Genomic DNA, 14,661 nt, shown 5'->3' on the forward strand with positions numbered 1-14,661 from the left:
ACCTGGGTGGCTCAGTGGGTTAAGCCGCTGCCTTCAGCTCAGGTCATGATCTCGGGGTCCTGGAATCAAGTCCCGTATCGGGTTCTCTGCTCCGCGGGGAGCCTGCTTCCTCCTCTCTCTCTCTCTGCCTCCCTCTCTGCCTACTTGTGATCTCTCTGTGTTAAATGAATAAATAAAATCTTAAAAAAAAAAGTTGATTTTAGGGGTGCCTCGCTGGCTCTGTATGTAGAGCATGTGACTCCTTAATCTCAGGGTCCTGAGTTCAAGCCCCACATTGGGCAAAGACCTTACTTTAAAAAAAAAAAATTTTTTTTTTAATTTTATTTATTTATTTGACAGAGAGAAACACAGCGAGAGAGGAAACACAACAGGGGGAGTGAGACAGGGAGCAGCAAGCAGGGTTCCCGCTGAGCAGGGACCCCCAATGCGGAGCTCGATCTCAGGACCCTGGGATCATGACTTGAGCTGAAAGCAGACACTTTATGACTAAGCCAACCAGGGTCCCCCCCAAATTTCTTAATTAAAAAATTAAAAAATAAATAAATAGGGGCACCTGGCTGGTTCAGCTGGTAGAGCATGTGACTCTTGATCTCAGGGTTCTAAATTCAAGACCCAAAACGGGCAGAGAGATTACTTAAAAATAAAATCTTAGGAGCACCTGGGTGGCTCAGTAGGTTAAGCATCTGACTTTGGCTTGGGTCATGATCCCAGGGTCCTGGGATTGAGCTCCCACAGAGCAGGGAACCTGCCTCTCCCTACTCCTCTCCCTGCTTGTGCATGCTCTCTTTTCTCTCTCTCTCTCTCCCTCTCTATGTCAAATGAATAAATAAAATCTTAAAAAAAAAAAAAAAGAAAGAAAGAAAAGAAAAGAAAGAAGCCAACCTACTATAAACTCCACCCTGAAATAAGCCAAACTGTCCTTCAGGGAGACCTGTCATCACCCTGCATTATACTGCCCTCCTTTCCCAACTGCTTTTTCCCCAAATTACACTTTAATGTCGTGCCATCCACCTGTGGTAAGGGGCATTGTGGGAACAGAGCTTGTCATCGTGTAGACAATAAATAAGATGCACAGGGTGCTGTTGTTATACAGTCATCTTCAAGGAGGACCCAGGGGAGGAACATCTCTGCTCCCTCTATCATGGATACATGTGATTTCCTGAGCAGCTTGTGTTTGTTACCTTTTAGACTTGGTGAATTTTTTAGCTGATTAGTTTCTATCTTTCAGTAGACTCCCTGAAAGCTCAGGGCTTAATCTCAAAGAAGTAATCTGGCCATCACAGCTTCTATCTTACATACAATTCTTTTACCGCTCCATCTTGGTATTCTATCTTTACACTCTCTTTGTCTCATTTTTCTTACTTATTCTGTATGTAATTTATCTTGCTATATTGAATACACCTTTGTAAACCACTCTATATCCTTTCTGGAACAAATTAACGTTTTTGAAACTAATCACAGCACAGATTCCCAAGGGACTCCATGATTCCCATATGCGAATGTGCTAGAATTTGCACCCACTTATGTCTGGCTTTCCTAGCCCATAATATCCCTTGAACTGCAAGTCACCCCTGCTGACCGGCCCATATCCCCCAGTGTTGACCTCAAAGTAACAGTACACCATAAACTCAAGAACGTTACTGTGAAACCTTGCCAATCTCAAAAGCTGGTTAAGTGTCTAGGGAACACATGTAAACTACTTAAGCAGCATCTTCAATCTGAGACCACGCACACTACCTTAAGTAACAACTGTCTCCTGTCACTGCCATGTCTGCAGTCCCAAATGAAGATTTAGAGAGTCGAGTCTCTAAGCCAAAGATATTGCCTCTCATCTCTCCAGTTCAGCAGTAGCTTACACATCCAAACCAAGCACACACAAAAATAAGTCCACGAAATCTCAAATGCAAATTCTATATAAGTCAGCCAACTACACACACACTGGCCTCAAAGAGCCTAACCTTGCCATGAGAGAAGACACATGGTCCTCTATTCCAAAGCCCTTCACAGCTTTGTTCTACTGCTTAGTTGGTAAGAAGCGTGGTTTCTCTTACTGCTCCAAAATCATCAATCTTGAGGCAAGATTCTCAATCTTACCCAACTTTAAGGCAAACTATACCCATCTCTCCCCATAATGCCCAATTAGTTCCTAATTCTTGAACAAATAAGACCCTTCTTAGAAGGGTCTTAGAAGACCCCATTTCCCTTCTCTACCTTTTCTTCAAGATACTCAGGGTTCCATTCTATTCTCTGCTCCTGTCTCTGTGTCCCCTCCTGCTCCTCAAATTCACCGAGTTTTAAATTTTTGTGATTCTTTGTTTAGCTGACCCTGCTAGCTAAAACATACCATTTCCTTTATTTACTTTGACATACTAGTATTCATAAAATCTCTTGGTTTAATAAATAAAAATCTATCTAAAAGTATTTTTTACATAGACTTTGTATAGAATTTCTACTATAATACAAATCACTGGGAATAAGAAGCTGGAATCCAAGATGATAATAATATTCACACCCTTGCAATCTAGAAGAAAACATCCGTATCTTTAGTCTAAGCCAGAGTTTCTCAGCCATGGCACTACCAATAATTCTTTCTTGTGGGGGGCTGCTGTCCAATCTGTTACAGGATGTTTAGCACCCCTGGCCTCTATACCCACTACACACCCATAGCAACTCCCTGGCTGTGACTATCAAAACTGTCTCCAGGCACTGCCAAGGATCTTCTCAGAGGCAAAATCACCCCAGCTGAGAATCAATGGTATAGACCTTTCTTCTGAGTTTACTACTATTAGAGCTACTGGCGTCTAGAGCACATTTGACAATCAAAAAGTATTGGGGAGCCTGGGTGGCTCAGTGGATTAAGCCGCTGCCTTTGGCTCAGGTCATGATCTCGGTGTCCTGGGATCGAGCCCCGCATCGGGCCCTCTGCTCAGCAGGGAGCCTGCTTCCCCCTCTGTCTCTGCCTGCCTCTCTGCCTACCTGTGATCTCTCTCTCTGTCAAATAAAATAAATAAAATCTTTAAAAAAAAAAAAAAGTATTTGTTACCTAACCAGCTTGTGAATCCAACAGATAATCTGGACATCTCTACCTCAATATCTTCACTTGGCAGCATCTCAAACTCAGTACAGCCCAAACCAAACTCCCTTGCATTCTTTAATTTAGCTACAGTATTTACTAAGTAATCTATGCCAGAAACAGATTACACTGAACTCCTCTCTCTTCCTCATAACCTAGACCTAACACGTCAACAGGTCCTAGTACACCTTCTCCATCTACTTGTAAAGTTTTGGGTATGTGTGGGTGTGTGTGTGTTTTAGTAAAACTGTACACCCAGTGTGGTACTTGAACTCATAACCCAGAGATCCAGAGGCATGCTTTCCTAACTGAGCCAGCCAGGAGTCCCCATCTCCTTTTAAACACTGCAATCATTTGTCACTGCCCTACTTTAAATTCCCATGTCACCTGCCCTACTGCTTCTATGACATTTTTGCCCATTCCAAACCATGGTCCACAAATGCTGCCAGAACCATATTTCTAAAATCTACTATCACAGTCCTCCTTAAAAATTTCTCAAGAGCACTCCTCTGTCTATGGCAGTGTTTCCAAAACTTTACGCAGATACCATCTTTATGATTTTTGTCATATTCCTACCACATACAACAGTGTATCCCTGTAATAGTTTTCTTTGAATCTACTTTTCTTTTTAGTTAGCTACATTTTTTTAAGATTTTATTTTATTTGTTTGAGAGAGAGAGTGCACAAGTGGGGGAAGGGGAAAAGGAAGAGACAGAAGCAGACTCCCCACCAAGCCAGGAGCCCAACATGGGTCCTGATCCCAGGACCCTGAGATCACGACCCAAGCTGAAGGCAGATGCTTAACCCACTGAGCCACCCAGGCACTCAAGTAGGTACATTTAAACAACACCCCAAAGTCACAGTATGATTTGTTTTTCCCTAAAATATAAAAGTATTTCAGCATCTCTCTATATACTACCTGAAAGATAAAAATCGAAGTTTGTCTAGTCTTCCACGATTTGGCCTCTCCCGGCCTTCCCAGCACCACCTCCAGCCACACTAAACTACTTCAAGTTCCCTGAATCAGCCATATTCTTTCAAATTAAGCTGTACCATCGCATATGGGATTTGTTCTGCTAGCAAATCCTTTTCCTTCCTGTTTTGTCTACCCGAACACACTCTTACCCTCTCACTGCTCCTCCTTGCTGAAATCGTCCCAGTTCCAGTTAGATGCTGCTTTGAATACGTTCCCCAATATCCTGAAGAGCCCTCTATTATAGCACCTAACATACCACGCAACAATCATTTGTTTACCTCTCTATCTCCTTTACTATATTGAGAGCCCCTCATAGGGAAGTATCGGATTCTATCTCTAGCACCCACAGGGAACAGTACTTGACACAAGGAGACATCTGAAAAATGTCTGTTGTAGAACAGTATACAATGAGATTCAACAAACCTTAACTGTTTGTCTATCACCTACAAGACAGTGTTCTAAGACTATGGAGAACACAAAAATAAACAAATATGATCCTGGCCTTCTAGAAGCTTGTAATCTAATGTGGATACAGACATATTTGCTATCATACAACAGAGAAGGGTAAAATGGAGCAATAAGGTAAATGGAGTTATGGGACAAAGGTCAGTATAGGGGAAAAAAAAAGTGGGAATTTTTTTTTTTTTTTTAAAGTAGGCTCCAAGCCTAGCATGGAGCCCAACCTGGGGATTGAACTCACCACGCTGAGATCAAGACCTGAGCTGAGATCAAGAGTTGGATGTTTAGGGGTGCCTAGGTGGCTCAGTGGGTTAAAGCCTCTGCCTTCGGCTCAGGTCATGATCCCAGAGTCCTGGGATTGAGCCCCATGTCAGGCTCTCTGCTCCATGGGGAGTCTGCTTCCTCCTTTCTCTCTGCCTGCCTCTCTGCCTACTTGTGATCTCTGTCTGTCAAATAAATAAATAAAATATTTTTTAAAAAAAGAGTCGGATGTGTAACCAACTGAACCACCTAGATGCCCCAAAAGTGGAAATTTTTAATAGCAAATAATGCAGGTATATACTCCCATTGAGTCACTGTGGCAAAACCCACATAAACCTCAAGACCTGCACTGCATTTGTTCTGCCTTACAAAAGTATTATGTAAATAACAGTATGGACATGAAGGTACTCTAAAAACTGTAAGCAGCTAAGTACATTCTAATCATTGCTAATAATTCTGACTGGGGAATCCAGGAGCCCTGCATGGAGAAAGTGGCATCTGAGGCATAAGTCTAAAGGGACATTGAGGGTACTGTATAGAAAAAACAGAAATGATAGTTACAGACATAAATCTTGGATCCAGACTACCTAGGTTTGAATCCCAGCTTCTTCACTTACTAACTGTATAACTATAGAAAGATACTTATAATCCGACTGTGCTTCAGTAACTTATCTATAAAATGGGGCAAATATTAGTACCCAACTCACAGAGTATTAAATGATTTACAATTTGTGTTATGTAAGTATTTAAAAAAAAAAAAAACTAGGTGATAGAAACAGACTGAGCAGAAACAAACAGAGAAAAGCACAGGGAGTGTTGTCAGAAGGGAACCGTCCAATGTACTTAGAATGGAAGGTAGAAAGAAAAGTCATGAGTGGAAGATATGCCTAGAAAAGCAAGCTATTTGTCATCCTTCAAAAAAAAACAGCTAATAACTTTATCAGACAGAGTCTGCACAAGAAGTTTTCCAACTTAATTCATTGGTTAGGTGCACGACCTCAGGCAGATCATACACTCCAAGAAGCTCAGTATACCCTCAATAAAGTAAGAAGGGCATGGAACTAGAAGAACTCTGATTCTCTCTTAACTCTGAAATTCTAGAAAGGGACTAGTGAGTTGTTAGAGATGTGCACCTTCCAACAAAACACCTACAGCCACATGTAACTGCTGAGCCCCTGAAATATGGCTAGTCCAAACTGGGATGTGTCATAAATGTAAAATATACACATTTCACACAGTACCCCAAAAAAGGGGAAAATATTACATTAATAATTTTATATTGATACAAGTTGCAATTGGGTTAAATAAAATATTATTAAATTTCAACTGTTCTATTCTATTTTTTAAAAATGTGGCCATTGAAGGTTCATTTTTCTGAGCACTTTATTTCTACCAGACAGCACTGTTGTAGACTATTTTGTAAGACATAGAGGAATGTGATTCTGTTGCCTGAAAGACAAACAAAATGCAAGGTTTTATCAGAAAGGGTCCTGAAAACACTGACAACACTCTTCTAGCCTATACAATGCCACAGTATGTCCCTTACTGTCACATTGTCTTCAGTTTTCCCTAGGGTACCTGAAAAAGATACAACAAAAAACAAACAATCTGGGTAAACAGAATGATCAATGCAACAAGCACTACTAAGGTGAGTGACTAGACTAGACTAAAGGATTCCAAGTCTGGAAGGATAAAGACTACTATGTATGATGAGGATCTATAAAATCAGATAGAGTCTGGAATGAGGATGTATAAAAAGCTATTTACTAAATCTCAGGAAAGGGACGCCTGGGTGGCTCAGTTGGTTAAGCAGCTGCCTTCGGCTCAGGTCATGATCCCAGGGTCCTGGGATCGAGTCCCACATCGGGCTCCTTGCCCTCCGCAGGGAGCCTGCTTCTCCCTCTGACTCTGCCTGCCATTCTGTCTGCCTATGCTCGCTCTCGCTCACTCTCTCTCTCTGACAGATAAATAAATAAAATCTTTAAAAAAAAAAAAAAAACTAAATCTCAGGAAAAAAGCAAAGGAGAATTTTTTGAAGCTTTATGGAGGCATTTCAAGCAAGATGCAACTTTGCTGTGCAAGTAGCCTTATATGAAGAACCCAGAAATGGCTCAGACTAAACATAAAAGTGAGTTCCAAAAAGACTACATAAACTATTAATTCATAAAAGTGGTTATTATGGAACTGCACAATTCCTTGTGCAATTTCTTTACCTACATGTCACCTTTAAGAACTGTCCAAGAAAAAAAAAAAAAAGAACTGTCCAAGAGATTGAACAATCCCCAAGTTATAGAACCCTTCCCCCACTGAAATTCTTAAGTATTCAATACACCTGCCTTTTATCATTCATTCTTCCACTTGGAAGGAATGATAAGGAATTTCTATCTCCTATGATCCTCTCTAAAATCTTTACTGTGGATGAGAACCACTGAGCTCATTTTTAGAAAGGTTATGTTTTGGCCCACTCACTTTCATATATTTCATCTTTATTCCTACCAAACATTTATGCAGATTCAATCCAGTACTAATGATCTGACCACTTCCAATTTAGATATAGAGAAATCAAAATTAGATGTAGAACACCCTATGCACTCATATTACTTAGTACCTCCAACTTCTACTCAAATTAAAAACACAGGTATATTGCTATCATCTTTTCTACCAGAACAAATCTTTTCCATAATGACCATTAAGGGGCTCCAATGAATTTTCTTCCTCTAATCTTTTATTTTGGCTCTAAAATCTTCAGAAAAGGTGCTCCTGGAATACTTTCTTGGCTTGTCTAATTTTAGTTTCTATTTTATGCCAAGAAGTAGAAACAAAATTAAATTTCTTTAAAAATACACCAGACATGAAGAGCACAACTAAATTCATCTGATAAAACCATTTCCAAGACAAAGAAAAGCCTCTACTTAAAGAGGAAAAATCAGAATTGCTTTTTGCCCACTACCTGTCCAGAAGACTGGAAAAAAAAAAAAAAAGGTTTATTAAGAAACAGATATAGGTGGGGGGCGCCTGGGTGGCTCAGTGGGTTAAAGCCTCTGCCTTCGGCTCAGGTCATGATCCCAGGGTCCTGGGATCGAGTCCCACATCGGGCTTTCTGCTCAGCAGGGAGCCTGCTTCCCTCTCTCTCTGCCTGCCTCTCTGCCTACTTGTGATCTCTGCCTGTCAAATAAATAAACAAAACTCTTTAAAAAAAAGAAACAAACAGGGGTGCCTGGGTGGCTCAGTGGGTTGGGCCGCTGCCTTCGGCTCAGGTCGTGATCTCGGGGTCCTGGGATCGAGTCCCGCATCGGGCTCTCTGCTAAGCAGGGAGCCTGCTTCCTCCTCTCTCTCTCTCTGCCTGCCTCTCTGCCTAATTGTAATCTCTGTCTGTCAAATAAAATAAATAAAATCTTTAAAAAAAAAAAAAAAAGAAAAAGAAAAAAAAAAAAGAAACAAACAAACAAACAGATATAGGGGGCGCCTGGGTGGCTCAGTGGGTTAAAGCCTCTGCCTTCAGCTCGGGTCATGATCCCAGAGTCCTGGGATCAAGCCCCACGACAGGTTCCCTGCTTAACGGGGAGCCTGCTTCTCCCTCTCCCACTCCCCCTGCTTGCGTTCCCTCTCTCACGGTCTCTCTCTGTCAAATAAATAAATGAAATCTTTGGAAAAACAAAACAAAACAGATCTCCAACAACGGAATACTATGCAGCCATCAAAAATCAAATACTGCCATTTGCAACAATGGGGATGAACTAGAGGGTATTATGCTAAGCAAAATAAGTCAATCAGAGAAAGACAACTACCATATGATCTCTCTGATGAGAAGAATTTGAGAGGCAGGATGGGGGGCTCATGGGGGGCAGGAAGGGAAAAAATGAAACTAGATGGCACTGGGGAGGGAGACAAACTAAGGGTTGGGAGGGTGGAACAGGGTGGCTGGTTATGGACATTGGGGAGGGTATGTGCTATGGTGAGTGCTGTGAATTATGTAAGACTGATGATTCACAGACCTGTACCCCTGAACCAAATAATACATTATATGTTAATAAAAATAAATAAATACTTATTTAGGGGGAAAAAAAGAAACAGATATACACTACATACAGCCCAACAGTGTTGCAAAGGGAAATGAAATGGTTTAATACCTCTATTTCCTTAAGGTGGGAAGAAAATCCAATGTTTATCAAACTAAGAGGTCTAAAGAAAATCCAATCCAACTGATTATCTTCCAAATCATATAACCAATCTCAAGTTAATATCAAGACACACTATAATAATAAGCAACATTTTATTCATTAACACAAAGCTCAAGACAGCTTTACTTGTGCTAAAAAACAGAAAGTTTCACATCAAATCACTGATATGAGAAAATCAACTTGATCTATTGAACAATGCCGCCAAAAGACATCTGATTAGTTTTCCATGAATTAGGTCCCAATGTTCGCTGTATCCTCGGTGCATATAAACAAAACTAATGTCAGAAGGACTCAGATGGGCATAAATAAAAGCTACACTGCTAGTATTGGCTTTGTCCTCATTTTAATCAAAGTATCTTATTAAAAAGAGGAAAATGTGCAAGAATGACTCCCCTACCATACAGCATATATAATTAACATCTAAGTACAATTAAGTTACATCCATAAGAGCTGGTGTGACCTTAGACATTTTGCATACTTGTTGACTGATGTTAAATAGCAACTTCCTGTATGAACAGAGCAAAAGAAAAAAAAAAACAAACAGTAATCCCTTCCTTGAAAAAGAATTTACAAAAATAAATTGTTTTCCATCCACAGACTAGAGGGAAAAAAATATCAACAGCTTACCCACTTACCACACAGTAAATCAAAGTTAACTGAACAAGTAAAACAGGCACTAGCACTGACCGCTGAACACTGTCAGACACCTAAACGTTGTGCATGAAAACACTTCTCAGAAAAGCAACATACCAAAAACTTACATTCCTTCTCTCTTAACGTTCATTCCTCTACCCCCACATGCTAGGTAATAGCAAGGAACAACTCATCTCCTTTGGGAAACCAAGAAAGGAAATCTTCAGTTAAGAAGGACTTAAGAGGGGTGCATGGGTGGCTCAGTTGGTTAAGCGACGGTTCTAGAGTCCCTGCTTGGCGCGTAGCCTGCTACTCCCTCTGACCCTTCCCCCTCGTGCTTTCTCTTTCATTCTCTCTCAAATAAAATAAATAATATCTTTGAAAAATAAAATAAAATAAAAGAAGGGATTACGAGGAAACAACTTAAGAGGCATAAAGTTTTTGTATTGAGGGCCTACGACTTTATCCACTGACGTTAGCTCAACAACGCACTGGAAAATGGGTTCCTATCTGAATTAACAGAACTAAACCAACGCTCGCAACAAGCGGCTGGGACGAGGGGTACGGAAAGAGGGACGACCTGACGTTCTCTGACATCCCTACCAGACCGCTCTGGCCCACCGTCTTCCCTTTCCGCAGGGACCCAAACGCAGCCGGGCCGCGTTCCGGGAGCTGGCGGCATCTCCTGTCAGACGCCGGCCACCCCGCGCGCTCCTGTCACCACCTCTGGGGGATGACCCCACTCCGAGGGCACTGTCCGCTGGGCCTCGGTCGGCCTCCAGGAGACCCGGGTCGGGGTGAGCGGAGAGGAGTCCTCCACGCAAAGCTGTCAGGGCTTAGAGCCTGGGGTGGCCCGAAGGCCAGGAGGGGCAACCCTGGGACAGAGGCCGCGACATCCCTCGGGATCCTCACGGAGGGAACCGGGACAGCATTCGGGGGACTCGGGCTCCCCCCGCTCTCCGCGTAACGCCAGGTCGAACCGGGTCGCTTCGCCCCGCGTTAGGCCCACCGCCAGGACCGGACGGGGCGGGATGCTGGCGGGGGTCCCGCGGAGAGAGGAAGGGCGGGCCGGCGGGCGCCCCACTGCCGGAAGGGGCGAGCCCCGCAAGCAGCGCTCCCGCCCCGGCCGGGCTCACCTTCAGGTCGTTCTCCGGTAGGTACTTGCACAGCCGCGCTATCTCCACATACTTGTCCAAGTCTAGGGGCGCCATTTTAGAAATAACAAGCCCCGACGGCGTCGGCGGCAGCAGCGGCGGCTCTAGTAGCGGCGGCGGCGGCAGCGGCGGAGGCCGAAGCCGGAACTCTTCCTACGTCACGTCCGGCCCGTGAGAGGCGTCTGCGCAGCGGCGTAAAATTTGAGCCGATTCTCCCCGCTGACTCCGCACGCCCCACGCTCTCTCCAGCCGAACCAGGCTGCGGGTCCCTGGAGGCACCCCGGGTCCAGACGATGAATCTGGCTGGGACCCGTAGTTTTCTGCCGCGGGGAGTACTGGGATTTGTAGTTTGCAGTTGTGGCCAGTTAGCCCCACTTTTTCTCCCCTTCCCTTCCTTTATACTTTAACTTCAATGGGTCCACCGAGGCTTTTCTGATTTAAAAAAAAAAAAAGGAGATGACCCTAGCCATTCCTTAGTTTCTCACTTAGACGCTTTTAAGCATCCTCTCACCAGACTTCTTCAGTTAAAAATTGGGTAAGCCTGGGCGTAGTTAACCTATTTGTACCTTTTGAAAGTCCTTGTGAAAACCTTGCCTAAACCTGTAGCAGAGACATGGGGATACCAGTCTTGCAGCCCTGGAGGGGAGGGAAACACTCATTACGGGTTTCTTGGGCTAAATGCTATATAAATGCTGTTTTTCCGTTTAATCCTCATAACAATTAATAGGAAAGCAAAGTTCAGAGAGGTTAAGTAACTTGAACCATAACTCACAGGGACTAGGCAGGGGAACAGAGACCCGAACATAGGTCTACCTGGTTTAAATATGCTTCGGTGTGAGTCTCATGAGCACAGGGAGTCTCTTGTTCTACCGTCAGTGAAGAAAAACAAAAACAAATGAAAAAAACAAAACAGAAAAACAGGACTTGGCACTAAGTATAACTTCAACAGTAGTTCTTTTAGCAGCTATTTATTGAACACCAATTATATGCCACTGTAGGCACTTAGGATATTTAGAAAGAAAAATAACCAAAGATCTCTATCCTCAATCTGTAACTACATTCTAGAAGAGGAGGCAGAACATAAAATAATAACTGTAGAGCATATTAGGAAGTGATAAGTGCTAGAGAGAAGGAAGAAAGACCACAGTGTAAGGGAGATGGTGTGATGCATTTCTAAGAACCAATAAAGAGGTACGGGAGTTAGCCATTCAGATGCTTGAGGACAATCAGAAGGAAGAGGCTAACACAAGAGGCCTGGAGAGGGAAGCATATCTAGATGGAATATTGAAAATGGCAAGATTAGTGCGGTTGAAGCAAGAGGAGAAGGGATGAGAGAAAAGAACGTTTTTACTTTTAATCTAATGGGGAGTTACTGCAGGGTTTTGAGCAGAGGAGTAACATGCAAAACTCATTTTAAAACTCATTAGATCTCTCTGACTGTATTAGGACGGCTGCAGATGAGAGACCAGTTAGGAGACTTGAATAATCCAGTAGTAGCAAGTGCTCAGTAATATTTGTTGTTCAAATGGCCCTGGCCTGCATCCTCTTACTTTATTTATTTATTTATTTTTTAGATGAGTCTTTTTTTTTTTTTTTAAGAATTTATCTATTTATTTGACAGAGAGAGATCACAAGCAGGCATAGAGAGAGGAGGAAGCAGGCTCCCTGCTGAGCAGAGAGCCCGATGCGGGGCTTGATCCCAGGACCCCAAGATCATGACCTGAGCCGAAGGCAGCGGTTCAACCCACTGAGCCATCCAGGTGCCCCTGCATCCTCTTACTTTAAAGTGTATTTTGTCGGGGTAGGGGGAGTTGGGGGGGGTTGGCTAGGACCCTGGGAACATGGTCCCAGTGGAACATGGGACTCTTGATCTTAGGGTTGTGAGTTCAAGCCCCATATTGGGTGTGGAGATTACTTTAAAATAAAATCTCTAAATAATAAACAAATGAATAATATAGAAATAAATGATAGTAAATAATAAATAATGAACAAATAATAAATGAATAACTAAATAAATAAAATATTTAAAATTTCAATCTCACGACCCTGAGATCACAACCGTGGCAGAAATCAAGAGTCAGACTCTCAGCTGACTGAGCCACCCAAGCACCTCCAAAATTAATTTTTTTTAATTTTATTTGAAGATTTTTAACATTTTTTTAAAGATTTTTATTTATTTATTTAACAGAGAGAGAGAGACCAAGGAGGGGGAGCTACAGAGGAAGAGGGAGAAGCAGGCTCCCCACTGAGTAGGGAGCCTGATACGGAGCTTGATCCCAAGGTCCTGAGATCATGACCTGACTTGAAGGCAGACACCCAATTGACCGAGCCACCCAGATTTTATTTTATTTTATTTTAAATTTTATTCATTTATTTGACAGAAAGAGAGAGGCAGCAAGAGAGGGAACACAAGCAGAAGGACTGAGAGAGGAAGAAACAGGCTTCCCACTGAGCAGGGAGCCAATGCAGGGCTCCATCCCAGGACCCCGGGATCATGACCTGAACCAAAGGCAGATGCTTAATGACTGAGCCACCCAGGTGCCCCTGAAGATTTTATTTTTAAGTCATCTCTACACCCGCCATTGGGCTTGAACCCACAACCCAAAGATTGAGAGTCAAATGCTCTATAGACTGAGCCAGTCAGGCACGCCTAAAATTAATTTTTAAAAGTTTGCCGCAGAATTAATGACATCCACAGCACATATTTCTTCATTTGTTCAACAAATATTTATATAGCACTTACAACATGAATGAGACAGATATGATCCTTGCCCTCATGGAGCTTACAGTCTGACAAAGACAAACAGAATAAATATAAATGAGCAAATCCTAATTGCAAAGTGTGATTCATGCCTAAAAGGGAAAGAAGGGTGCTGTAAGAAAAATGGAGTGGAAGAGGCCTACTTTAGGTTGGCAATATAGTAGAGAGAGATTATAAAGTGTATTACCAGCTGGCCAAAGTTCAGTTCCAGGCTCTATTACTCATAGTGTGACTTTGGCAAAGTTATTTATCCTTTCTGTACTCTAGTTTTCTCAGCTTCTACATGGAGATAATAACTGTCATCATATTGTATGCAGAAGATAAGAATAACACCTTATAGGCTTGTACTAAGGTTTAGTACAGTTAGTGGTATATAGAAAGGGCTTAATGATACTACGTACAGAGTGAGTGCAACATGAATGTTAGCTCTTAGTATTATGTGGATAGGAAGGGCCTTTCTGAAGAGGTAACATTTAAGATTTTAAGAGGGAAAAAGTGGGGGCGCCTGGGTGGCTCAGTGGTTAAGCCGCTGCCTTCGGCTCAGGTCATGATCTCAGGGTCCTGGGATCAAGTCCCGCATCGGGGTCTCTGCTTGGCAGGGAGCCTCTCCGTCTACTTGTGATTTCTCACTGTCAAATAAATAAATAAAATCTTTAAAAAAAAAAAAAAAAGGGAAAAAGTGTAAGGTGACATGTCCAGAATTTTTTTTTTTAAAGATTTTATTTATTTATTTGACAGGCAGAGATCACAAGTGGGCAGAGAGGCAGGAAGAGAGAGAGGAGGAAGCAGGCTCCCTGCTGAGCAGAGAGTCTGATGCGGGGCTCCATCCCAGGACCCTGGGATCATGACCTGAGCTGAAGGCAGAGGCTTTAACCCACTGAGCCACCCAGGCGCCCCGACATGTCCAGAATTTCTTGGAGAAAGAATTCCAAATGAGGAAAAGATGCTATTGTTTTTGACTTTTTAAAATTATTAATACCATCCTCTTTAGAAAGCTGGCAATTCACTTTTTAGCTTTGAACCTAAGTAAGTGGAAATTAATCCTACTTAAGATACCTTCTCAGAACTGGGAAGTAAGGCAAGTAAGGAGATGGACATGACCATTCTTTACAAATTATAATATGGGTTGAAAGGGAGATGACATCAGCAACATTGCTTTCCTT

At 42.5% G+C, this 14,661-nt stretch overlaps 1 protein-coding gene across 1 annotated transcript in view; it reads right to left on the minus strand.

Moving 5' to 3' along the window:
- Positions 1-10,915, minus strand: part of PPP6C (protein phosphatase 6 catalytic subunit) — a 36,628-nt gene extending 25,713 nt beyond the window's left edge. Inside the window, exon 1 of the mRNA XM_004757333.3 lies at positions 10,720-10,915. Coding sequence (XP_004757390.1) covers positions 10,720-10,794 — 75 coding nt within the window. The 5' untranslated portion in view covers positions 10,795-10,915. The remainder of the gene's footprint in view (positions 1-10,719) is intronic.
- Between the last annotated feature and the right edge of the window lie 3,746 nt (positions 10,916-14,661).

This window comes from Mustela putorius, unplaced genomic scaffold, assembly GCF_011764305.1.
Source record: "Mustela putorius furo isolate JIRA1106 unplaced genomic scaffold, ASM1176430v1.1 tig00000596_pilon_pilon_pilon, whole genome shotgun sequence".
NCBI classification, from domain to species: Eukaryota; Metazoa; Chordata; class Mammalia; order Carnivora; family Mustelidae; genus Mustela; species Mustela putorius.